The sequence below is a fragment of the Acomys russatus genome, chromosome 16 (genome assembly GCF_903995435.1).
Source record: "Acomys russatus chromosome 16, mAcoRus1.1, whole genome shotgun sequence".
Classification (NCBI taxonomy): domain Eukaryota; kingdom Metazoa; phylum Chordata; class Mammalia; order Rodentia; family Muridae; genus Acomys; species Acomys russatus.
Window position 1 is genome coordinate 32,483,846 of NC_067152.1, and position 25,733 is coordinate 32,509,578.

A 25,733-nucleotide genomic window follows, 5' to 3' on the forward strand; every position below is an offset into this window, starting at 1 on the left:
TCAGCTTTGCATTTCCTTTTAACCAGAGGTTTACATATAACTCAAGGTCACTTTTTGCTAAAAAAAAAAAAAGAGTAAAAGCAGTTAAGAAATTGTATCTTTGGGTTCCAAAGTTGACTCACCACAACAGCAACCCCCTCGTGCACCATTGAGGGAGAGGCATAGAGGCTGGTGGAGTACTTCCCAACGTACAGGGTAGGCCTGGGGAAAAACAGAAACACACATTCTGAAGCCGTTTCATGTCCAAGCCTCACGACCTGTGGCCTTTCAGATATCAGAACCGTAGACTCAAGTATTACATGCAATTCCCACAGAGAAACTAGGAAGGTGGCAGGGATACTGCAAAGTGACGGGACAGGACGACGTCAGGCCCCAGCGTCACCTGTCACCTACAGAATGGGAAGCCTCACTTCCCACACCTGCAAAGTACCAGGACTGGACTAGACTGAGTCCAGCCCAGCCTGAGGAAAGGGCTGTGTTGATGACCAGCAGGAGACTGAGTACTCGGCACCCACTGGTGGCTTCTCAAATGACCCTGAGCCAGCACCCTCTGAGAACCACCACCCTCAGCATCACCATGTTGCCATGGGTTTTTTGAGGACTCCAAGGGCTCAGCAGAGGAACAGGGAGGTGCTCCATCCAGATGCTGAGCGCAAAAGGGATGCACAAGACACATAAGGCAGGAGGGTGGTGCACACTGTACTCCCAGTGGCATGTTCCGGGCCAGCCTAGGCTCATGAGACCCTGTCTCAAATAAAGAAAACAAAAAAGAAAAAAAGGGGGGAACTCCAATCCAAACTGAGTGATATTTCCTGGTAATCTGCTCCTATCTGAGACACAGAGTGCTGTCTAGTACCAGCGTGGAGACAGCGGGAGCTCTACCTACAGACCCTTCTGATTACTACTGTCAGGGGCCTTGAATCAGTCATCTATGAAATAATTAAAAAATAATCCAAATTCTTTTCAACAAATTCCTTCCACCTAAATGGTGTTTCACTCTAGACAATACTTTCACATATATAATCAAATTTCAACTTCCCCACAAATCTATGAAGTAGAAAGATTTAGGCCTCGCCTTTTAAGTGACTGACGGGCTTTTAATGGGTGGGGATGAAGAATGCAAGCTGCTAAGTCTTGACCACATAAACTGTAACACTTTTTTTTTCCTGATTGTTAAGATGAGTATGAAATCTAATAAAAAATTAAAATATATAGTCTTATACTACAATCTCCCACTGATTTTTTTTTCTTTCTTTCTCTCTCTCTTTTTTTTGGGGGGGGGCGGTTTGAGGCAGGGTTTCTCTGTGTAGCCTTGGCTGTCCTAGACTTGCTTTGTAGCCTAGGCTGGCCTCAAATTCACAGCAATCCACCTGCCTCTGCCTCCCGAGTGCTGGGATTAAAGGCATGCGCCACCATGCCTGGCTCCCATTGATATTTTATCGTAAATATTTAAGAAGTCCAGGTAGGTACATACCTGTAATCTTATCACTTAGGAGGCTGAGGTAGAAAGATTCTTACATTTGAGGCCAGCCTGGGTTATATAATGAGACTTTCTCTCCAAACCCATAAACATAATATAGAACCAGAGAGAGACAGAGGCAGAGTGGGAGGGAGGGAGGGAGAGACAGACAGAGTGTTAGAGTGTTTGAAGCATAAAGGGGTATCCCATGGCTTGTATTCTCAGGTTCACAATTGAGCGTGCTTTGGTGTGGGGGATGCTTATTTGTTTGCTTTTCAAGACAGGATTTCTCTGTGTAGCCCCTAGATGCCATGGAACTCTCTCTGTAGGCCAGGTTAACCTCGAACTCAGAGATCCATCTGCTTCTGCCTACCAGAGTCCTGGGATTAAAGACGTGCACCACCACACTCAACTCAAAACAAGCCAGTGTTGACTCTTGATGCTCTGTATAACCTCAGAGATGTCTGCCTACCTGACTTCCTCCAGTATAGGGTACATTACACTGCAACAGTTCTAGAATGCCAGGATTTGTAGCCTGATTTATCCCAACTTCTACTCACGTCAGTTTGCTCTTGGCCTCTGTCTCCTTGGGGAATGGATACTTCCACTTAGTGATTCGCCCCACTTCCCCGGACATGAAGGTCAAGTAGCGTAGAGTCTCCACAGCAACGTTGATGTGCACCACCTTTCTCAGGCCCTCCCGCTGCCAGACGTAGAAGGCCACCACAGGAGAGGCATAGTTTTGGATCCACAAGACATCCCCAGATTCACTGTCCACAGTTACCACCAGCCCATCGCCATTGGACACAAAGTGGGACATCTCTAAAGTTCAAACAAAGCATGTCAACCACATTCTGCAACCATGTCCTCTATTTTCTTGGCAAGCTGCAGTCGTTTCATTAAAGAGGAGACTGGTTTCCAATGAATTCTTCGGTATCAAGACACTGAGAGATGTCTGGCTTATAAGGCTTGTTTTCCCACCTTCCTGCCTTAAAAAACAAAAAACAAAACAAAAAAAAAACCCCAACTATTCTATCCAATAAGTGAGAATAAATGCTGAGGGGAAAGGAGCTAATGCAAGTGCCTGAGAAGCTGAGATTTTATAGCAATTATTTAAACCTGTAGCTCAAACTGAAAGTCAGACCCATGTGCATCTGACCCCACAAAGGGGCGCTCAGAGACAAAGTATGTGAGGTCCTGATCCAGGAAGAATAGTCAAACTTTCAGACATCAGGGCTCAGATAATAAACTTAGGTTGCACAGTTATCATCTAAGTTGCAGAATGTTAAAGCTAGAGAAGTTATTAGGGTACTAGGCTGGCCTTGCACTTACAGACACCATCTGCCTGCCTCTGGTGCCAAGATTAAAAGGTCTACCATGCCTGGCCTGACAAGATTAAGATTTATTTATGAGTACAAATTCGTACGTGTGTGTGTGTGTGTGTGTGTGTGTGTGTGTGTGTGTGTGTGTACAGGTATGTATGTATGTGTGGTATCCATGGAAACTAGAAGAAGGCATTGATCTGGAACTGGAGTTATATGCAGTTATGAGCCATCATACACTGAACTTGGGTCCTCTGCAAGAGGAACAAGTGCTCTGAGCCATCTCTTCAGCCCCTAGACGGCCTTCTTGACCGGGTTATTGATGCCACATGCTAATGTTTAATTCTATTGGCATTGGCAGTGATAAGTTTCTTCTATGATACACAGGGACTCAAAACGTGTGTCTTCCCTTCTCTCTGGCTAAAGCCATCACCACAAGCCCATGAAAAATCCAGAATTTAGTGATGAAGGGTTACTTTAAAAAAAAAAATCCTGCTTTCTGGAGAGATGATTCTATATGTGCAAGGTGCCAGCCCAACTTCGTGAGCGTCCTCTTATCAGATGCACTTACTGTAGTCCATGTCATCCTCAGGCAGTGAGGCTGCGTAGTCAAAGTAGGTGGCATTCCAGCGGAGCTCTCGGGTCTTGGTGTCATACATGGTGATGGTGTATTCTAGAGACACAGACCAACTGGTTACTATGGAGGAGCTGTAGAACCTGCTGAGGTGCTATACAGTTACAACAAGAAAATTTTCACTAAACTGCATCAAGACTATCCACGTGGAAAGGGAAAGACCATGTGGAGGACTGAAGTCCCTGACACAAGAGTGAACCTGACTGAGTCATTCTGCCCCTTGCTCTGCTCTGAAACCCACAGCTCATTGAATCATTAGTCATGCAATGGCTGCTTTTAGCCGCTAAATTTCATGGTTATTACAGAGGAATACACAAGTGATAGATATTAGAAATGGATACCTAAGCCACGTAGTAGTGGCACATGCCTTTATTCCTAGTGCTCAGAAGGCAGAGACAGGTGGATCTCTGAGTTTGAGGACAGCCTGGTCTATAGAGTGACCAGGACAGCTAGGGCTACACAGAGAAACCCTGTCTCCAAAAGCCAGAAACAAAAACAAAAAGGAAAAAAAGAAAGAAATGGGTACCTAGAAATGGGATGGTACCATAACAAAAACCTAAAACATGAGGTGAAAGGCAGAAAAAGTGACAAGAGAAGTGAAGACAACATGAAAAAGCAATGACGAGAGAGCTGGGAGTGGTGACACACTGGGAGGCAGAGGCCGGCGGGTCTCTGTGAGTTTGAGGCCAGCTTGGTCTACAAAGAGAGTTCCAGGACATCCAGAGATATTACACAGAGAAAATTTGTCTTAAAAACAAAACAAACAAACAAAAAAGAGCAGTGAGGAAACCACTAAGGGAAGCTGAAAAGAGGTGGCCTAGTTTTGAGCTTATACAGTAGACACAATTAGTAAGGCTACTACTTGCAGTAACTTGGAAGACAGAAAAGGCACCTGCTGACTAGCTAGATTCAAGGCAGCAGGCAGAAAGTCCTGAGTGGCTTTCCTATCTGTGTGTGGCATGCTATCATACAATGAGATCAGAAAGAAACTGCCCCAGTTTCAAGCAGAATACAGAGGAAAGAGAGTTCAGGATGGTCTCTACCCAGCTGAAAAGACTCATTAAAAAAAAAAAAAAAAAAAAGAAAAGCTGGGACTAGAGAGATCGCTCAATAGTTAAGAGCACTAGCTGATCTTCTAGAGGTCCTGAGTTCAATTCCCAGCAGCCATATATTGGTTTACAACCATCTGTAATGGGATCTGATGCCTTCTTGTAGTGTGCATGAAGACAGAGCAGTCATGTACATGAAACATATAAATAATCTTGAGCGGGGCGTGGTGGCCTGTGCCTATTATCCCAGCACTCAGGAAGGCAGAGGCAGGCAGACCTCTGAGAGTTCGAGGCCAGCCTGGTCTACCAAGCGAGTTCAGGACAGCCAGAGAAGTCCTGTCTCAAAAAAACCTGGAGAGTGAGGGGAGAGGAACTTCAGAGTTACCAGTAGGAGGGGAAAAGTTTCAGGTCAAGGTTAAAATCAAACTCAGGAGAGTCTATAAAAACCCTTCTTACCATTCTTAGAGACCTCAGGAAGATTTAGAATGGTACCTTCGAGGCTCTCTGCTAGCTAGAGTCATAAGAATGCTGGCTCATGGCACTTTTACATTCTCAAGTGGACATTTGTGGTATGGCCTTTATTTAATGGACTGACCATAATTTGACACATGGGAAACCCACCAAGTTTTTAAAGAAGTAAGATTAGAACAATAACCAGCTAATAAAAGGGGGTGGGCTCCAGACTTCCTACTTTTAATAAGGAGCATATTGAGAAAGCTACCAAAAGTAAAAACAAAAAACCCAAAAAACAAAAAACTCAAATCATATATTAATTTTTCTTTAAGGTGCATGTGTGCCTGACTATAAGTCTGAGCACTACATACCTGCAGTGTCATGGAAGCCAGAAGAAAACATCCAGGACTGGAGTTACAGACAACTGTAAGCACCACATGGGTGTTAGGATTGAAACTAGGTCCTCTTAACCGCTGAACCATCTCTCCAGTTCCTAAACTGGCCATTTCTAATGAAAAAGGAACCATTTCTCTCAAACGATAGAACTAAAAGCCACTGAAAACACAGTAGGGAACCAATGTCTGGGGGTAAAACTGGGTCCTACAAGGAATATTTTCTGTATGCCAAGGAAGAATCTCAAAAAACATGCCTGGCTGGATTTCAGAATTACTGAGGATTAGCATCCTCCCCTGTTTTGCTAGTTTCTCCATCAACGCTCAGGATTAAATGCAGGACCCTACAGATGCTAGGCAATCATGCTACCCCTGAGTCACATGCGCTGCCTCTGTCCTTCCCTTTTTGAATGGGAACGTTTATTACAGCTGCCCTGTTTCAGCATTGTATATCAAGCAGATGAAGGGAAAGGCTTAAGAGAAAGAACCCCTCCTCCCTATCCCTCTCATTTGTTAAGATAGATAGGGTTTCATACAGCCCAGGCTGGCCTTGCACTCACATGCAGCCAGGGCTGCCATTGCATTTCGGATCCTCTTGCCTTTATCTCTCGCATGTTGGGATTACAGGTGTGCACCACCATGCTCAGTGAAAACTTGTCTCGTTAATTCATAGTCTCCAGATCAGAGGCTCCTCATCTGCTGCCGTGCCTGATGCAGATCCCAAGATACTGGGCTTTTGAGACCAAAGCTATGATTGGATTTTGGGTATCTTGGGAGGAGGTGAACATATTTTGTATGTGGGAGAGTTGCACTAACATAGCCAGAGGGAAGACTGTGTAAGAATGACTGAACAGGGGACCATTACCACTTCTTTCCTGCATGTGCAAGCCACTTCTCTCAAGGGGCTGACTCTTTGTCTCCACTCTTGGCTCTGGACCTGCATAATATCCTGCTTTGATTAAATGACTGAAGCAGAAGTAAGCTGTATGAGGCATTCTAACATCCACTTTTACAAAGAAAGAACCATGTCAGGAAGTGCAGGTTATCCATGTGGATGCGTGGGGGAAGTTTACATGGAGCTGAACCAAGAGTGCAGACGTGAGTCATCCCAGCATGAAGAGTAGAGATCTCTGTGTATGGAGCCCTTCCTGAATTCCTCAGTAAAAGAATCATGAACAATAAAATGGCCATTACTTAAAGGCTTTGGGTTAGGCGGCTTACTACGTGGGAATACATAACGGAAACAGTGGCTTTATGGACTAAGCACACACATTCCAACCAATGCCAGAGCACGTCCAGACTCCTTCCAACTCCCCAATTCTACCAGAGACCCACACAACTTTTATACCTGCATGAAGCTAAGAACCACTGTAAGGCTTTACTCGATAGGAAAGGGAGCAGACACTGAATAGTCCCAACAGCTAAAAGTGAGGACATCTGATTTCTAAAGGGGAGGATGGCTGCTGTAACAGGCTTGTCAACCGTTACATGCGTCCCCAGAACGGGAGAGTGGAATGTAGTGTTCCTGAACAAGGTGGGAGCTTGAAGGCTAGAAAAACAGCTTCCCAGAGGATGCAGCTTGTGAGCAGAGATGAAGAAGGGAAAGGACATTTATTTGCCAGACAGGCAAAATTAGGCATAACTGGTAGCGAGAGCCACTCCATTGTGAGTCCTTCCAAAGAGCACGGCCATGGCGAGAGCTGTAGGTAGTGCACCATTTGAAACACTTCAAGAAGGGAATAAAGCAGCTTCATGACGGAGCTCTGTGGGTCACATGGCCTGGGGTCTGATGGGTCTGAGAAATCTGGCTGCTGGAAAAGGACAACTCTGGCCACTTTTTGGAGAACAAATCCAATAGCAGAGGCCAGTGGAGGGGCTTTGTCCCATCCATTCTAGAAACAGGCAGGTTATACAACAAGGCTTATTTCTTACCTGTCCGTCCAAGATACAGAAGGGAAGTTGATGGACAGAGACTATCTGCAAATGCTGATGACAAAGTTTGCTGCTTCTCGCCAGTCAGTAGGTCGATAACATACCAAATGTCCTGCTTCTTACCTGGAATGTTAGTGGATACACTGTTAACATGCACCCCAAGTAGAAATAAACAGCATTACCAAAGTACCACTTTTAACCTCTAGAGACCCTCTCTGTGCTAGAGGACAGGGCTGAAATCCCAGGGATATTAGACATGTTTCTACAGTGTTCTAGAAGTGACTAAGTGGTAATGTGAACATAATGTGGGCCACTGAGACTTATACTAATTTAATAACCTAAACCTAAAACATAAAAATTTCTCTAAACCTTATGATTTAAATATAGTATGAAAAAAGTTCACTGAACTTTCAAGTTGGATTTTATTGCTTTGAGAAACTATCTTAAATATGAAAAATGTTGCCTATCTTTTTCCCACGAATGAGGATCTATATAAATACAAGCAAAGCAAAGGGCTCACCTCCTGGTAACGATTCATATTCCTCAACACCCCTACCAATTAGCCTACATGTGAAGCAGCACCTAACTATAATTAGCTAGTACCTATGACTGGTCAGCAGAGTTCTGTAACCTGATGCTAACGAGGCTAAAGTTATCTCAACCTTTGTCTCTAGCCAGTAAGCTAATCCCAGGTCACAGGTTGTATCCCTTGCGTTGGTCAGCTGACTGAATATGAACAGGCAGACTGCAGACTGCACAACCACATATACACTTTTTGGAAAACATATAGCAATGTGTCTATGGTATAGATACAAGCATCTTGATTTGAAGGTCAACACAGTCACTGTAATGTATTCATTTCTAGTCTGTAAGCCATGCCTCTGATGTTTATGTCTTCCTATTTTATTTTATTTTTAAGATTTATTTATTTATTATGTATACAGTGTACATCTGCAGGCCAGAAAAGGGCACCAGATCATTCTAGATGGTTGTGAGCCACCATGTGGTTTCTGGGAATTGAACTCAGGACCCCTGGAAAAGCAGACAGTGTTCTTAACCTCTGAGCCATCTCTCCAGCCCCAGTGTCTTCCTATTTTAATAGATGTTTCCTACATTCAAGTTCCCATGGAAGCAGAATATAGAGAAGCCAGAGAAGGCCACAGGAAACTAGAATTTGTTAAAGCTATACTTAGCTGTAACAGATGTTAACATACCAATTCCACACATGCAAGACTTGTTTGTGGATCCTAACTGTTCTCAACAATAAGGTCTTCATATAAAAAAGGTCTGAAGACAGAGATTAAATTATACCAATTAAAGCCGGGTGTGGTGGTTCATACCTTTAATCCCAGCACTCGGGAGGCAGAGGCAGACAGATTGCTGTGAGTTCGAGGCCAGCCTGGTCTACAAAGTGAGTCCAGGAAAGCCAAAGCTACACAGAGTCCCTGTCTCAAAAAACCAAAATACATACCTACACACATACCAAATAACTATGACCGTGAATACCTTCCATCTATGCTACTTCAAGGTTACTTCAAGGACCACTGTATAATCTACCCATAGCTCCAATGAATGGATTGAATAACTATCATGTTCATAAATATCCTCAGTGAGTTCTAAGACACAGAGAAACCCTGTCTCAAAAGAACAAAACAAATCAAAAGACATGGCATAAAGACGGTGAAAACACAATATCCTATATTGACCAGAGATGATGAATTGCTGACAAAAGCTGGAAGACCACAGGGAACAATGACACAGTCAGAAGACGGTCATATGGGCCCAGGACATGGCCCAGAGGGGAGAAGGTTTGCTGGTCATTTCCTCTAAATCCTTAGGCTAGAAGTTCCTCATTCTGAAAGGCTCGTGCAAGGAAGCAGAGCTCGGGTGTCCCTAGAAAAAACTTGAAAACCAGCCTGCATTTGAGACTTAGAAATATACATAGAGCTCCTGAGGCATGAATAGGCAATAAGCACTTTCAGTTCCTCAAAAAGAAAGCTGCTATATAAACACAGGCTATTTATTATTGCTACTAGAATTTCAAGATAAATACAGTTCTCTTTTGTGCTACAAATGCATTTTTATTGACATTTTGGCAGCAATGTGCTGAAGAAAAGCAGGTGAGCTGATGCTTTGAAAGCTGTGACCCCATCGGTATGAAGGCAGCTTATCAGGTAAGCTGCTAAGTGCCGCTGCTACCAAATATTCTGATAGCAGGAAATACTAAGAAAGCTCTATAATTAATAGGCAGGGCCTTGCTTCCTTTCCTTGGCTCAGATACTGTATTCACTTTAAATTTTATCCATTTGCAGCTAGGTATGTCGCAATCATCAAATAACAGCAGTAGGCCAACCCAGCGGCTAAAGCTTGTTAAATGAGTAACCGTACTAATGATTTTTCCTTAGATGAGGAGAGCTCTTTCTTAACTGGCCAGATGATCCTGGCATGAACACCACCACAGCACAACTGAGGCAAGGAAAGGCTTTTCTCAAAGATTTTAAAAAGGGTGAAAATAGTGTGCTCTCTTATCCAAAACTCTTCAGATTTCAGGATTCACTGTCAAAATAACCAAGTTTTCAGTGTTGAAAACAGGAACTCTTACCCATGTAGAGAATTCCATCTGAACTTCGGCATGGGGAGGCCTGAACCAATTCTGGGATGGTAAAGGGAAGTTTCTTTAAAAAAAAAAAAAAAAAACAGGAAAAAATTAAGCTTTATGACATTACTGTAATTTTACCAAATATGCAGTTTCTGTGACTTAGTTCTGAAAGCAGAGAAGCACATCGCAGAAGGGGCTTGCTAACTGGAACCTAAGGAGGAGGGCCTGTGTGTCTTCCACTTCTGCTCCCAATGGCCTCTGGGTTTCCCAGCCTCTGAACTCTGTACAGCAACTCATTTATTAGACACAGGATGTACAGGTCCCTCAGGTCTCTTGTCCAGGTAGTCCCTGAGGGTGTCACAAACCTTTTCTGAGATTACACAAATATGTAGAGTTACACAGTCTTGGCTTTTTGTTTGTTGGTTTGGTTTGGGTTTGGTCTTGTTAAGACACAGTTTTTCTGTGTAACAGCTCTGGATGTCCTGGAACTCACTCTGTAGACCAGACTAGCTTTGAACTCATGGAGATCCACCAGCTTCGGCCTCTGCCTCATGTGTGCTGAAATTTAAGGCATGTGTCACCATGCCCGAGGCCAGTCTTGGATTTTTTAAGGGAGAAAGAAATCTCTCTTCAAAAACTGAACCACAGATAGCCAAGCTAGGTAGAACGGCAATGCCTTTTTCCATGGGAGGACCATGGCATTAATGCTGAAAAGCAGCAATTTGGAAAGTCAAGCTTTAAGGGAAGAAGACGTGATTACATGGGCAACACAAAGTTTTGAGGGCTGGTATTTTCTTCAGTAAATAATTCTCTATTGACAACAGAGCCTTAGGTTGAGAGATGGCTCAGAGGTTAAGAGCACTACCTGCTCTTCCAAAGGTCTTGAGTTCAATCAATTCCCAGCAAGCATAAGGTGGCTCAAAACCATCTATAATGAGATCTGGTGCCCTCTTCTGGCCTGCAGGTGTTACATGCAGGCAAAACATGATACACAATAAATAAAACTTTACAAAAGAAAAAGAAACAGAGCCTTTGGGTTATAAAAAGGAAGTTGTGGTAGGTGCCAGGATAAGAAGCTCCTATGAACTCCCAACGTTTCAACACATTTCATCATAAAACTGCTTCTTGTGAGCCCACAGCTGACCTGTGATGGGCCCTTCTGGCCACTGCTTGTTTCGGTGAAATTTATTTTTGGACCAGGCCCTGACACTGTGTAGACACCTGCTGTTAGCTTCTGCTACACTCTCTCCTTTTCTCCAAGAAGGAAAAGATTTCTTGGTAGTGTTAATAAATAAAACCACAAGCACTAATTAATTATTTGAAATTTCCCATCATTTTAACATTCAAACTAAACCTAGAAAAAGGAAAATGTGCCAGGCGTGATGACGCACGCCTATAATCCCAGCACTACAGGAGGCAGAGGCAGGCAGATCTCTGTGAGTTCAAGCCCCTAGTCTACAAAGTGAGTCTAGAACACCCAGAGCTACACAGGGAAACCTTCTTTCAAAAAAGAAAGGAAGAAAGAAAGAAAGAAAGAAAAAAAGAAAAAGGAAAATACCAGCAGAAGGTAGCAATGTCTAAAGCTTTGCCAGATGTCTCTAGGATCAGAAAGTCCTTCCAAGTCCAGCACTCTGGGCACCACCACAGCTCTGAGAGAGTATCCTTGGGAAATCACACCTCTTTACGTCCAAACACTGGAAGCTTTGGTCTTGGTACATTCCTTGACTTGTCCATGCTTGATTTCTATACTTCCAAAGTGGGGGCAACACCCATGGGCTAACCAGAAGTTCAAATGAGATGGCTAACAGTAATCACTCCCCACTATTTCTAGCGAGTAAAACACATAAAGCACAGATGTGTTTTATGTGATGTGAAGAGAAACTGACGCAAAGCCACGTGGAGGTGAAGTACACACAGCTCCACCCTGAGGCTTGCCTTCCTCTGTAACAGCCCCAGGTGCTCGAAACCTAATCTTAAAATACCCATTTGGGAGCCACAATTCACTTAAAGAGTCTAGACTAAGGGTTTTCATCCTTGGCTGCACCATAGAACCACATGAAGGCTTTTAAAACTTTGTGGTGAAGTATAACATAAAGTCAGAATGGCAGTCATGAGCACAGCTCAGTAACTGGCCCCAAGTATCTGTCACTAACATCCTTATCAGACAGAGAGAGAATGTTTCAAGCTCTTTGGAAATGCCCTCTGTGTCCTTTTGTTGCTATAACTATTATTCTAACCCCTAAACCAACAGAATCTACTTTTCCTGGTTTTGATGAGAATTATATAAATGAACCCTTAAGTATGTGGCCTGTTCTGTTTTTTATGGTTTTTTGTTTGTTTGTTTTTGTTTTTATGAGACACAGTTTCTCTGCATAGTCCTGGAACTTAATCTGTAGACCAGGCTGCTCTCAAATTTACAGAGATCCACCTGCCTCTGCCTATCAAGTGTTGAAATTAAAGGTCTGCACCACCACATCTTGGCTGTTATGTTTTACTTAGTGTTATTATATTTGTGAGATGTAGTCATGTCGTGTGCACTGTGGACCACTGTGCCCCTGAGCATTCAACTGAACTACTATCTCAAAATTTATTTATTCATTCTATTACTGGTGTATTTGGCTAGATTCTACATTTGCATGTAATAAAAAGTATGTTTAAATAAATGTCTATCCTGGTTGGTTGTTTTGTCAATTTAACGGGGGCTGGAGTTATCTCAGAAGGGAACCTCAACTGAGAAGATGCCCCTATCAGATTTCCCTACAGGCAAGCCTGTGGGGCATTTTCTTGACTGATGATTGATATGGGAGGACACCTCCCAATGTGGGTGGGGCCATACCTGAGCAGGTGGTCCTGGAGTGCATAGAAAAGCAAACTGAGCAAGCTAGGAGGTACAAACCAGTAAGCTGCATTCCTGCATGATTTCTGCGTTATTCCTGCCTTGACTTCCTTCAGTTATGGAGTGTGACCAGAGAACTGTTGAGATGAAATAAACCTTATCCTCCCCAAGTTTGTTTTTGGTCCTGGTCTTTCGTTTTGTTTTGTTTTTTCGAGACATGATTTCTCTGTGTAGCCCTGGCTGTCCTGGACTCACTTTGTGGACCAGGCTGGCCTCGAACTCACAGAGATCCTCCTGCCTCTGCCTCTGCCTCCTGAGTGCTGGGATTAAAGGCGTGCGCCACCACCATGCGGCTCACATACTTTTTTTAAAAGCTCATTTAAGAAACTCTAAGATGTCAGCGATGCTCCACAGCAGATTATCTGAGTCAAAATTCCCAGCAGTTTGTCTGAAGCTCCTAGGTGGTCTCACATGCAGATGCAGATAAGGACTTGGTTAAGAACTTCAGAGTATACAGAGAAGCTAAACATTCTCACTGTTAGGCCTTCGTTGTTCTTGCCTCCAAGTGTGTACAGACTGCCATCATTGGGATCTGGGAGGAAGGCAGGCCTAGAAATTAAAGAGAAGTCATATGAAGCCATAAGGAATAAACTGTCTTTTGGAGAGGACACTGTGAACGATGATGAAATAAATGAAAAAAGCTTAGCAAGTCTATTTTCAACTTCCATGCCCACTGTGCCTGGACACCAACAATTAACATTCAACAGCAACAGTCTCATGCATGAACAGACTAAATCCATGGTCTTATTTATTCTTGGAGAATTTCATAAATGTATTTATCTTATGTTTTGATCATGTGCACTCGCCACACCCCCTTCCAACTGCTACACCTCCCCTGCCATGCATATACACCATACATATGACTGCTGGATCTACTGGAACCAGGGTTACAGATGGTGGTGAGCACGCAGGGAACCGAATCCAAGTCCACTGCAGGAGCAACAAGTGCTCTTAACTGCTGAGGTATCTCTCAGCTCCCCTCTTTTTAACTTAAAAAAAAAAACCCACTAAGTCTAATCAATGTCACTTATCATTTTCAACAAACATTTATTTCTTAAATGACAGCAATAAAAGCAGACTCTGAAAGCCTGACATCAGAGAACCTGTCAGGGATGCAGATCAAGGTCTCTGCCAGTAGGATCCCACAAGAAGATGGGAGATTGATCTTCTGTCAGGTGAGTCTGCTAAACATGGAACTATAATTGATGCCAGCTAGGAATCCTTTTTCTAACCTCTTCTCAACTTGGGTTGTTGCATCATTTCAGGCTCTTAGAGGCAACAACGTTTCCTTGAACACACGTACATACACACTCTAAGAGTGGGTTGCATGCACCTTTCTTCTCTGTGATGTGATCCAGGGAATGGAGAGATGGTTCAGAGGTTAAGAGCTAGCTATCTACTCTACTAGAGAACCCACTCTTTCCAGCACCCACATGGTGGCTCATAACCATCTGTAACTCCAATCCCAGAAGATCTGATACCCTCTCTGGACTCCATGGGCACCAGGCAACACATATGATACACAGATATGCATGAAGGCAAAACAACCATGCACATAAAATGAACGAATGAATATATTTTTTAAATGAATAAGTAAATAAATTTTAAAAAGAGAGATACAGACTTTAGAAGTTTAACTCAAAACTCAATTTAAGTTTCATCTCAAGTCACCGGGCATAGTGGTGTCGCACGCCTTTAATTATAGCACTTGGGAGGCAGAGGCAGGCTAATCTCTGAGTTTGATGCCAGACTGGTGTACATAGTGAGCTCCAGGACAGCTAGAGCTATATAATAAGACCTTATCTCAAGAAAAAAAAAGTTCCATCTCAATCAAACCTTTTTAATAAAGCTGCCCATGCTCTTCCTTACCCAAGGGAGAGAGGCTTCTATTATCCCATCTGGAAAATTTTTATGTCTCAAAAATTCTTTTACACTTTAAACTTGTGCAGATATTTGTGCCCAGCAGCTAAATAAGATAATAAAATTAAAGAAAATACTAAGGAGATGAGAAAACTTACTCTTCCACGTGTGTTGGGACCTGCAGGACTGGATCTGTGCAAAAGAACAAGACACATCATAAGGGCTCCGAAATGTCAGGGCCCTGGAGGCTTCCCAGGACCAACTTACAAGCTGTGCCAATAACTAAGGCTGACCTGTATCATATAAGCCACGTGAGGGCACTTCAGGAAACACATAAAGGTGCAAAAGCAAGTACTTTGCTAAGTCTTACTAAGAATAGATGGGATGGGGCTGGAGAGATGGCTCAGGGAGTTAAAAGCATTTGTTGTTCCTGCAGAGGACTCTGATTGGATTCCTAACACCCACATAGCAACTCACAGCCTCCATAACTCCAATTCCAGGGGATCTGATGCCCTCTTCTGGCCTCTGAAGGTACCAAGCATATATGTTGCAAACAACACACAAGCAAAACATTCACACTTAAAATAAATCTAATGAAAATTTGTAAATATTTATGTCGTGTGTGTGTGTGTGTGTGTGTGTGTGTGTGTGTGTGTGTGTGTGTTTTGTCTGCATGTATGTCTCTGCAACATACATAAAAAGTGCCTGCACAGGGCAGAAGAGAGCATTGGAGCCTTGGCAGTGGAGTTAAAGATGGCTGTAAACTGCCATATGCATGTTGGGTACTGAAGCCAAGTTCCTGTATGAGAGCAGCCAGTGTTATTTTTGTTCGTTTGGTTTTTTGAGACAGGGTTTCTCTGTGTAGCCCTGGCTGTCCTGAACTTGTTTTGTAGACCAGGCTGGCCTCGAACTCACAGAGATCCGCCTGCTTCTGCCTTCTGAGTGCTGGGATTAAAGACCATATACCACCCGCCCAGCTTGCAGCCAGTGTTCTTAACCCCATCTCTCCAGTCCCCATCACATATTGTCTAAGAGTTGAGTCATTAGTTTACTGTTGGGTTCCTAGAGTAGGAGTAAAAATTCCTATTAGGAAATGCCACACTTTGGCTTTATAACGGATGCTAACTGGATAGTAAATGTCCTTGCAGCAGTTTATGGAAGGCAATCCTACTGGCTTCAAGTGTTGATTCACTTTGATCCACTAATTATATTTCTGTAAGATATAGCTTAAAATAGTATAAAATACAAGAAAAGCTATTTGTACAAAGATATTCACAATAGCATTATAAATGTAGTAACTATTCTTTGATATGGTTAAATTACCAGTTTGGCAGAAAATTAAGGCCTCTTAAAAGTCTACTAAGCCAGGCGTGGTGGTGCACACCTTTAATCCCAGTGGTCAGGGAGGCAAAGGCAGGCAGATTATTATAAGTTCCAGGCCAGCCTGGTCTACAAAGAGAGTCTAGGACAGCCAAGGATACACAGAGAAACCATGTCTTGAAAACAAAACAAAACAAAAGTCTACTAAAATTTTGGGTTTTTAAATGTATTTTGTTTTGAAACAAGGTCTGAGTGTGCAGCTTTGGCTGGTCAGAGATGCCTGTCTCTGCCTCTTGAGTGCTGGGATTAAAGTTGTACACCACCATGCCCAATGTTAATAAGCCTAAGTTTTAAGCATGTACAAGTTTTTATGCTTTTGTAGTCATGTGAAAAGCACGTTTACATAGGTTACAATGTAGCAATACAGAAAACCTTCAGTATAACAAACACTAGACGGAAAGATCATATGTACTAATGATATTCTTTTCAAAGTATAAGCAAATCTCACTTTTTCTATTTTTCTCAAATTTTCTACAAGATCAGATATTACTTTTTAAATTGGAAAGAATTTTCTTTTCTTCTCCGATTACAACAGTAAAATCTGGCTGAATTCCTCTCTTCCAATGTTCTCCTGGGCATAACCAAAGAGGAGGCTTCCAAATGGCTCGGATGGCTACTGCTGGTGAGAGGATGTGAGCAGCAGTAACAGGCTGCCACACCTGAGGACCTCAAGGAAGATGCACAGTGAGGCAGTGTTGCCAACAAATGCCCACAGCTACAGCCAAGCTATACACTCCAGAGCAGAGGGAGGGAAATGCTCTTAACATGATTTTGTATGCAGAGTTCTAGACGCGGAGGCTCACGGTGACAAACAGCTGTCTGGTCTTTTTATCACCTGGGACTCTCCTGTGAAGTAAAAGTCTTTCAAGCCTATCATATGCTGACTCTGTTCACAAGAGAGGCATACAGCAGATGTGATCTGCAGGCAGCAAGCAAACAATTCACTAAACCAAAGAAAGACACCGCAGGAAACAGGGTGAACTTTCAGTCAGTAAGCACATGTTTATCTTTCCCATTAATCACCTCTCAGTACACTCTCACAAACAGACTGATGCAAGAGACAGGAAATAAAGGCACACGACACTCACTCATCTGAAACAAACCAGGCAAGGTGCAACTAGGGCCCAGACTCTCCAACACAGACCTAAAGCCATGCAAGCCAGCAAAAGAGAGAATGACATATTCCAAAGAAAGTGCAACAGTGTAACAGCCACCGTTGTGCTCACTTCAGCCACTTAATGGTGCCATAGATAAAACAAAGGAAGGAGGCACTACTAAAATTTAGCAATTACAAAAATAAGACATGGATGTTAACATGTTTGAATTCCTGTTTATAACCTAATCTTTGCTGTACAGTATTTTCTCAGTCTCATGGAGTCATCATCAGAGACAGATTCCATCAGCTGTTTATGGCTTACCTACTTACTGGCCCTCTGACTTTTTTGAGGTCTCAGGTCTGAAGATGTACCCTGCATCTTAAGATACAGGAAGGATGTCAGTGGAAAATAGACGGTTCCCTGGGCCAACAACATCAGAGTTGAAGAAACATTCTTGTTTTCTACTCTTATAAAAAAATAAACTCTAGGAATGTGGCCATGTGGTTGCCTTCACACTATCCACTCAGCATAACAGAGTACCTGGACAAGCTTCCGCTAAGGTGTGGACCAGGTTAAAAACTCATTTATTAAGCTGACAGAGGCAGGCAAACTGCGGCTTAGCTTCTGAGATATAATAATGACCTGTTCTACAGACACTTTTCTTCTTAAAGAATAACTGGTGGCCAAGCTTGGTAGTATATGCATGGAATTCTATCACTTGGGAGCCTGAGGCAGGAGAGTTCTAAGTTCAAGGCCAGCCTGGGCTTATGAGACCTTGTCTGGCGCAGAGAGAATCCAGGATTTGCTTGAAAATAGTACAGATGCCAGCAGAAGCAGGTGGAGTTCGAGGTCAACATGGTCTACAGAGTGAGTTTCAGAACAGCCAAGGCTACACAGAGAAACCCTGTCTCAAAAAAACAAAAACAAACAAACAAAAAGTACAGAAAAGAATTGTGTGAGGGGCAGATTAAGCAAACAGTGGCTTACTGCCAGTGACTTGTTAGAGATTAAATCAGGCATCTGGAATCTTTTCACTGTTTTCTGCATCTATGTTTGGGATTTTCTACATTAATAAAAGTTAAACATTTTTGTGATTCCCCAACAAAAATAAAAACAAGCATCACTTGAAAATGTGTGATGAAAGTTCAACAGAAAAGTGATTTTTTATTTACTAATGAAAACTATATCAGGCAAGATTCTTGCTTACAACTTTCAGCCAATGAAAAGAAACCCTAGGCAAACTGTAAGGCTGTAAGCAAATACTCCTGCAAAATAGGGCAGTCTATCCACATGGAGCCAGATAAGGGTGAATGCCAACCTCACTGAGCTGCTTTACTTTGAGAAAGGGGGTGGAGTAAAATGGGTGTAACTCAAGTTAAAGGTGAGGTTACTGGTACAGCTATGGGGAAATATCACTGAAAACAATGTTGGATCTTTCCCAAGATTACCTTGGGAAGAAACCAACCTTCTAACTGTTGCCCTGGAAGGAACAGCCACTGGACTCAACTCCACCTGCTGGTGTCCAGCACCCTGGGCCGGGTCAGATGACACTTACTCCTACCACACTGTGTTAGTCTACTACGTTAGCCTGAGACAAAATGGGAAAGCAGATGCTCATACTTTCTTCGTCCCAGCGCATCAGGGTGGAGGTGTAAACACTCCTATCTCCACAGAAGTGAGTGCTGCCTTGCTCCATCTGAAGGGGCATTTCCAGGTTCCTACGCAGGCTCTCCTCTCTCTCAGGGGGCACATCCCTTCTCTATAACCTGTCCTAGCCAGCCTGGTCTACAGAGTGAGTCCAGGACAGCCAAGGCTACACAGAGAAACCCTGTCTTGAAAACCAAACCCAAAACAAAACAAAATATAACCTGTCCTAACCAGCACAAGGTCGGGGAGAGCCTGAGTTCTTCCCTGGAGTTACTCTCTCAGAATCAACTAGACATGTCTTCTATGTGCTACCAGTGCCTCAGATCCACTGTCGAAATTACTCCCAAGACCAGTTTCTTTTTTCTTTTCTTTTCTTTTCCTTCCTTCTTTCTTTTTTTTTTTTTTTTTTTTTTTTTTCTTTTTCTGGTTTTTCAAGACAGGGTTTCTCTGTGTAACTTTGGCTGTCTTGGACTTGCTTTGTAGACCAGGCTGTCCTTGAACTCACAGAGATCTGCCTGCCTCTGCCTCCTGAGTGCTGGGATTACAGGCGTGCACCACTATGCCCAAGACTGGCTTCTTGAGTACCCTATATTTGGTTTTTGTTTGTTTATTTTGAAAATAAATTTTTTTCCATATAATATATTCTGGTCATGGTTTTCCCCTCCTTCACCTCCTCCCAGATCCTCCCCACCTTCCCACCCATCCAACTCCATGCCTTCTTTCTCTTTCTCTTTAAAAAACAAATTGAGGAGGAAGGATTATAGGTACCAGAGGAGTCAAGGACAGCACAGGAAACCCCACAGAATCAACTAAGCTGTGCTCATAGGGGCCTACAGAGACTGCATCGGCAAGCAGGGAGCCTGCATGGGACTGACCTGGGCCCTCGGCACATACATTACAGTTGTGTAGCTTGATCTTCTTCTGAGACTCCTAACAATGAGAGCAGGGCTAGTTGTCTCTGACTCTGTTGCTTACTTTTAGGATCCTTTCCTCCTACTGGGTTGCCTAGTCCTAATAGGAGAGGAGGTGCCTAGTTTTACTGAAACTTGGTATGTCTGGCTGATATCCAAGGGAGGCCAGAAATGGAGGAGTAGTGGATAGAGAGGTGGTGGGGAGGGACTGGGAGGAGAGGAGAGAGGGCTATCTGTGGTGGGGATGTAAAAGAAAGAGAGGGAGGAGAGAGAGGGAGAGAGGGAGAGAGAGAAGGAAGAAAAAAAGACAAGCAAACAATAAACAGAGTAGAACAAAGCAAACAGAAAAGCAAAGCATAAGAAACACACGTGGTGGTGCACGCCTTTAATCCCAGCACTCAGGAGGCAAAGGCAGGCAAATCTCTGCGAGTTTGAGGCCAACCTGGTCTACAAAATAAGCTCAGGCTAAAACAGAGAAACCTTGTCTTTTAAAAAAAAAAAAAAAAAAAAAAAAAAAAAAAAAAAAAAAGGGCTGGAGAGATGGCTCAGAGGTTAAGAGCACTGGCTGCTCTTCCAAAGGTCCTGAGTTCAATTCCCAGCAACCACATGGTGGCTCACAACCATCCATAATGTGATATGATGCCCTCTTCTGACATGTAGGCAGAGCACTGTATACTAAATAAATAAATAAAAAGAAACCTCCAGTTCCAGGATTGATTACCCTGTACTGTTAACAAAGCCCACAGGGGACTGTACGTAGGGTCAGGAAGAATTTGGCAACAGTGAACGTTTCCCAAACACCAGGGTATTTTTGGTAGCCCTAACCCATGTTATATTTGCACAACTTCACTGCAGCCTTGGTTCTGAAAACCCAAATATACTTTGCATCTTGAATGCCACCATGCCATTCAACGTCAAATAATAATGCCTGAAACACCGTGGCTCAAATCAGAGATGCCTGTATATTATTAATGACATTATTTCTGTTGTACATACAAAGTTTTCTGCTCTCACAGAAAACTAACAGTTTAAAGCCAATTAAGGTTGTGCATACCTACAAATAACCAAATTTGGAAGGTGATACAATCAAGAAAATTAGGAGTTCAAAGGTCATCCCAAGCTACACAGTTCTATGGCAGTCTGGGTTACTTGAGAGGCTGCCTCAAACAAAAAAATTAAGAACAACACAACCTAACAAAAACCCCACTACCGACAACAAAAAGAAATATTATGGTTTAATCACAGATTATATAACTTAATTAATTATAGAAACAAAAACTTTTTTGTTTTGTTTTGCTTTTGCTTTTTCGAGATAGGATTTCTCTATGTAGCCTTGGCTGCCCTGGACTCACTTTGTAGACCAAGTGGCCTCGAACTCACAGAAATCTGCCTGCCTCTGCCACCCTGAGTGCTGGGATTACAGACGTGCACCATTATGCCCAGCTCAGAAACAAAACTTTTAATATTTCCCTACTCTTATTCTTCAGCATGTATCAGGTTACTATTATGTTTAGATTACATTGTGTTAAACTGTTTGACTTAAAAATTGATGATTGACACCAACCAAGGACCATGTATGGACTAGATCTAGGCCCTCTACACATATGTACCCAATGGACAGCTAGGCAGGTCTTCATGTGGGTCCCGTAGGAAGAGAAAAGGGGGCTATCTCTGACAAGGACGTTCTTGCATGCTTTTCAATCACTTCTCCCTGGTGGCGCTGCCTTGCTAGGCCACCATGGTAGAGCATTTGCTCAGTCCTGATTCCACTTTATGTGCTAGGATGGGTAGGGGGGCTTCCCTTTTCTGAGGGCTAATGGGGGAATATCAGGAAGAAGGAGGGGGCTACAATTGGGATTAAAGTGAATAAATGAATTTAAATTGAAAAAATTTGATGTTTGAACCACATTAATGGTATATACGCCTTTAATTCCAGAAATCAGGCAATAAAGGCAAGCAGATCCCTTGACAAGCTATATTAAATGATAATGAGGGTACATCAATTTTCTTATAAGACAGTTAATTTAATTCTGAGGACTCTGAGAGGGTATAAATACCAGAGCCCAGAGGGCTTGGAGGAGATACTTAGAGAGATCGAGGATGCTGGGGGCGGTGGGTGTTCGAGGAGACTGTCAGAGAGGGAAGAAGGCTGTGGCTGGATAGCCTGAGATTGGTATCGCCCAAAAGAACCCAACGACTTAACCAGGCAGAACTAAGTCTAGAGAGCTGTGTGTCCCCTTTCCCTTCTGACCTTCTTTCTCTCCTACCTAGGGTTAGGGGGTTGGCAGGGAGGTAGAGGCTCAAGGAACTCCTAATAAAATAGAGTTTAAAAGGGTGCTATAGGGCTGAAGAAATGGTTCAGTGGTTAAGAGCGCCACCTACTCTTCCAGAGGTCCTGGGTTCAATTCCCAGCAACCTCATGGTGGCTCACAACCATCTATAATGAGATCTGCTGCCCTCTTTTGTAAAGCACCCATATGTAATAAATAAAGTAAATAAAACTTAAAAAAAAGGGGGGTGCTATAAGTGGTGCCCAACATGGGGCCTCTGAACACTGTTGAAAACACGGCAATTAGCTGGACAGTGGTGGTGTCCAGCAGTCAGGGCAGAGGCAAACAGTTTTCTGTGAGTTCAAAGCCAGCCTGATCTACAGAGTGAGTTCCAGAACAGCCAGGGCTACACAGAGAAACTCTGTCTCAAAAAACCAAAAAGAAAAAAGAAAACACTGCAACCATTTGGGGCAATATTATGTACATATACAGCTGTCTGGGTCCCATGTCAATAGGATATTTATTTATCTACTTCCTGGTTGGCTTTTGTCTTCGCTTATCCCTGGTGTTTCAAATCTTTGCTCCTTGCCTCCATTTTCATAGGTAAAATGTAGGAGACTGCATGAGATCTCTGAGACTTCTCACCTTTCAACCGTGTCTGAGTTGGCCAATTCTATCCTTTATATGCAGACGTTGCACATTTTTTGTTGTTGTTGTTGTTTGAGACAGGGTCTCTCTGTGTTAGCCTTGGCTGTCCTGGACTCACTTTGTAGACCAGGCTGGCCTCGAACTCACAGCAATCTGCCTGTCTCTGCCTCCCGAGTGCTGGGATTAAAGGCGTGCGCCACCATGCCAGGCACGTTGCACATTCTTGTTTGGAGCCCTAGGCAGGGCGCTGTCTCCAAGGATCTCAGGCCCCTCCTCCTCTGCTTATGAAGTACCCCCCCTTCTGTATATGACCTTCTTTCTTTTCTAAAAGCATCAAATTTAAGTACATAGTTTGAATAATCTTAAAGGACGAATAACCCATGTTATTCCCAGTCATAGATCATTTCTGTGGTTACCCCAAATACTTTTTTTGCACCCCTCTGGAATCAATACTCCCAAATCTTCCCCATCCTCAGATAACCACTGATAGAGTCCTTTGTTTGTTCATAAGTTTGGCAATTGGAGATCCTTTTGCGTATGGAGTCTTTTTTATTATACAATGTTTTTGAAATTTGCACCTGTTGTATCATTGACCAAAATTAATGAATAGCATTCTGCCTTTTAAGGATGTGACACTATTTGTTTACCTATTAATCTGTTGATGGACATATGGGTTACTTCTAGGTTTTGTATATTGTGAATAAAACTACCAACACTTGAGTATGGTTCTCTATCTGAACTATTTTTTTTTTTCTTTCCCCTGGGAAACTATTTAAGGAGTGGAATGGCTGAGTCATATTATTTACATTTGACAAGAAACTGCCAAACAGTTCTCCAGAGTGGATGTAGTATTTCACATCTACCTCCAGCATCCAACAGTTACCCACAAGGTTTTTTGAAATGCTGATTTCTAGGCCTGTCCCCTAGAAAATGACTGTCTGTAGAGGCAAGAATTTGCTCTAGTGACATACGCTAGGCAATTTGATCCTGGCCTTACGGGAAAGCACTGCTCCAAATTTCCTGCCTACCTTCTCACCTATCCTTTCTTAGTCCTTTCCTGTCTGCCAGGATCACACTGCCAGAGTAACGTCTCAGTGAACAAACTTTACAGATACTTTCGAATGCCCCCTTTCCAGTTGCACAGGCCCTCGCACCTCGGTCCTCACTCTGGAACCCGCGGGCCTGGGGTCTCAGCACGCCACAGGCGGGTCATCTGAACGCCTTCTTGTCTCAGTTCTTGTCGTACTAGTGCTTTTTCTCATGATTCCCATTCAACTCGATCCCAAGTTGTGTAAATCTGATTTACTAAAATTTTTTGGGAACTTACTTCTGCCTTTTCATCTATCACTTTAAAAACAATAAAGCTGCCAGGCAGTGGTGATGCATGCTCTGGAGGCAGAGGCAGAGGCAGGCCAGTCTCTGAGTTCAAGGCCAGCCTACTCTATAGAGTGAGTTCCAGCACAGCCAGGGATACATGGAGAAATCCTGAGAGAGAGAGAGAGAGAGAGAGAGAGAGAGAGAGAGAGAGAGAGAGAGAGAGAGAGAGAGAGAGGGAGGGAGGGAGGGAGGGAGGGAAAGAGGGAGGGAGGGAGAGAGGGAGGGAGGGAGGGAGGGAGGGAGGGAGGGAAACACACACAGAGACACTTATCATCATCTCCCACTGGTCTGCACTCCAGCTCCCCAGTTTAGTTTCTCTGCTTCTCAGACTCACATTGCACTTGCTAAGAAGGCTTGACAAAGGCAATCCTTGTGTCACCTTGTGGCTAAAATCCTTCAATGGCATCTCTTCACACACAGAATGCTTTCTGCTACTGTGGCTTAAGTCAGCTCCCATATGTTTATAGTACTCTCATGTATCAGCAATTTCCCTTAAGAAATTTCTGACAATCCCATATCTTGAGCAGTTAGGTCTGAGAAACTTAGTATTTAGGATCTAATAGCTGAGAACCCATGGGGCAAAAAATACACAAAAAGTGAAAATGTTTCATTCTTAATCATAATTACTTACTATGAAATGTATGTGCCTGTCAAGTGCTACACAATTTTCAAACCTTATAATAAAATGGATGCAGGCACCCTCATTACCATTTAACAGAGATTGTCACATGGTGTTTGAATTTTGTCATAGCAACTGCCAAAAGCAAAGATATGATAACATTGATATGAACGTAGCATAACCTGAGATTTAAACTACCAACTCTTTCAAGCATGATGTTGGACATTTGTCAACTACAGGCCCACCTCTCTGTGATTTCCTGCATAAGTAACTCTTCCCTAAATTCATCTTGGGCTTTGGAGTTGGTCTCTGTGCTCACCTCCATCTAAGCCAGCTTGCCTTTCAGTCTCCATGCAAATAGCCTTTCTCCAGGAAATAAAAAACACGCCATCTGCTGTATGCACTTGGTCCATATGCATGATGTACTTCCTATGTTTCTCAAGGGACAAGTACTTTGTTTCATGTAGCGGTTTCCTTGGTATTTTAAAGATTGTACTGAATTCCAAGTACTTTGGTCCAGAGTCTACCTATTTTGTTTGTTGGGAAATATACACAGCAAATAGGAGAAAGCTCACATATATTTAGTGACTAGCTAGGGAGTGAGCCTCTGAGTGGCTGCTGTCCAGGTCTTGCCCTCTTAATACACAGTGAACAATGTCGTCTGCAGAATGAAAGGCAATCAGTAATTTAGGAAAGTCAGGACTACAGGTAGAATGTAGCCAAACTTTCCTAATGAAAAGGATAAGCCCATAGTAACACCTATGTAATATAAGTTAAAGCAGCTGCCCAGGCACAGTATTGTTTATTCATCTGTGATACAAATTACTTAAATTGAGCTGGGCATGGTGGCACACACCTTTAATCCCAGCACTCAGGTGGCAGAGGCAGGTGGATCACTGAGAGTTTGAGCCCAGCCTGTACTACAAAGCATGTCTAGGATAGCTGGGACTACAAGAGAAACTCTACCTCAAAAATAAAAATAAAAATAAAAATAATAAAATAAAATTACTTACATTTATGGATAAGATGTTGTGGTGCTTGCTTTGAAATAAAAGGAGAGATAGATTGTCATATGTTGGCCATCACTGAAGCTGGGCACTGGCTACACAAGGGTCTCTTGATTTTGTTCCCTTTACTCCTGCCTATGTATGACACTTTTCTAAAATGAAAAGGGTAAAACAAAAAAGG

At 43.0% G+C, this 25,733-nt stretch overlaps 1 protein-coding gene across 1 annotated transcript in view; it reads right to left on the minus strand.

Annotated features, from left to right (window-relative positions):
* Ern1 (endoplasmic reticulum to nucleus signaling 1) overlaps nt 1-25,733 on the minus strand; it is a 58,055-nt gene that overhangs the window by 22,783 nt on the left and 9,539 nt on the right. The window contains exons 2-8 of the mRNA XM_051158904.1: nt 14,755-14,788; nt 13,213-13,285; nt 9,844-9,916; nt 7,242-7,364; nt 3,353-3,454; nt 2,020-2,281; nt 123-201 (exon numbers count right to left, since the gene is read on the minus strand). Of these exons, the coding sequence (XP_051014861.1) occupies nt 123-201; nt 2,020-2,281; nt 3,353-3,454; nt 7,242-7,364; nt 9,844-9,916; nt 13,213-13,285; nt 14,755-14,788 (746 nt within the window). The remainder of the gene's footprint in view (nt 1-122; nt 202-2,019; nt 2,282-3,352; nt 3,455-7,241; nt 7,365-9,843; nt 9,917-13,212; nt 13,286-14,754; nt 14,789-25,733) is intronic.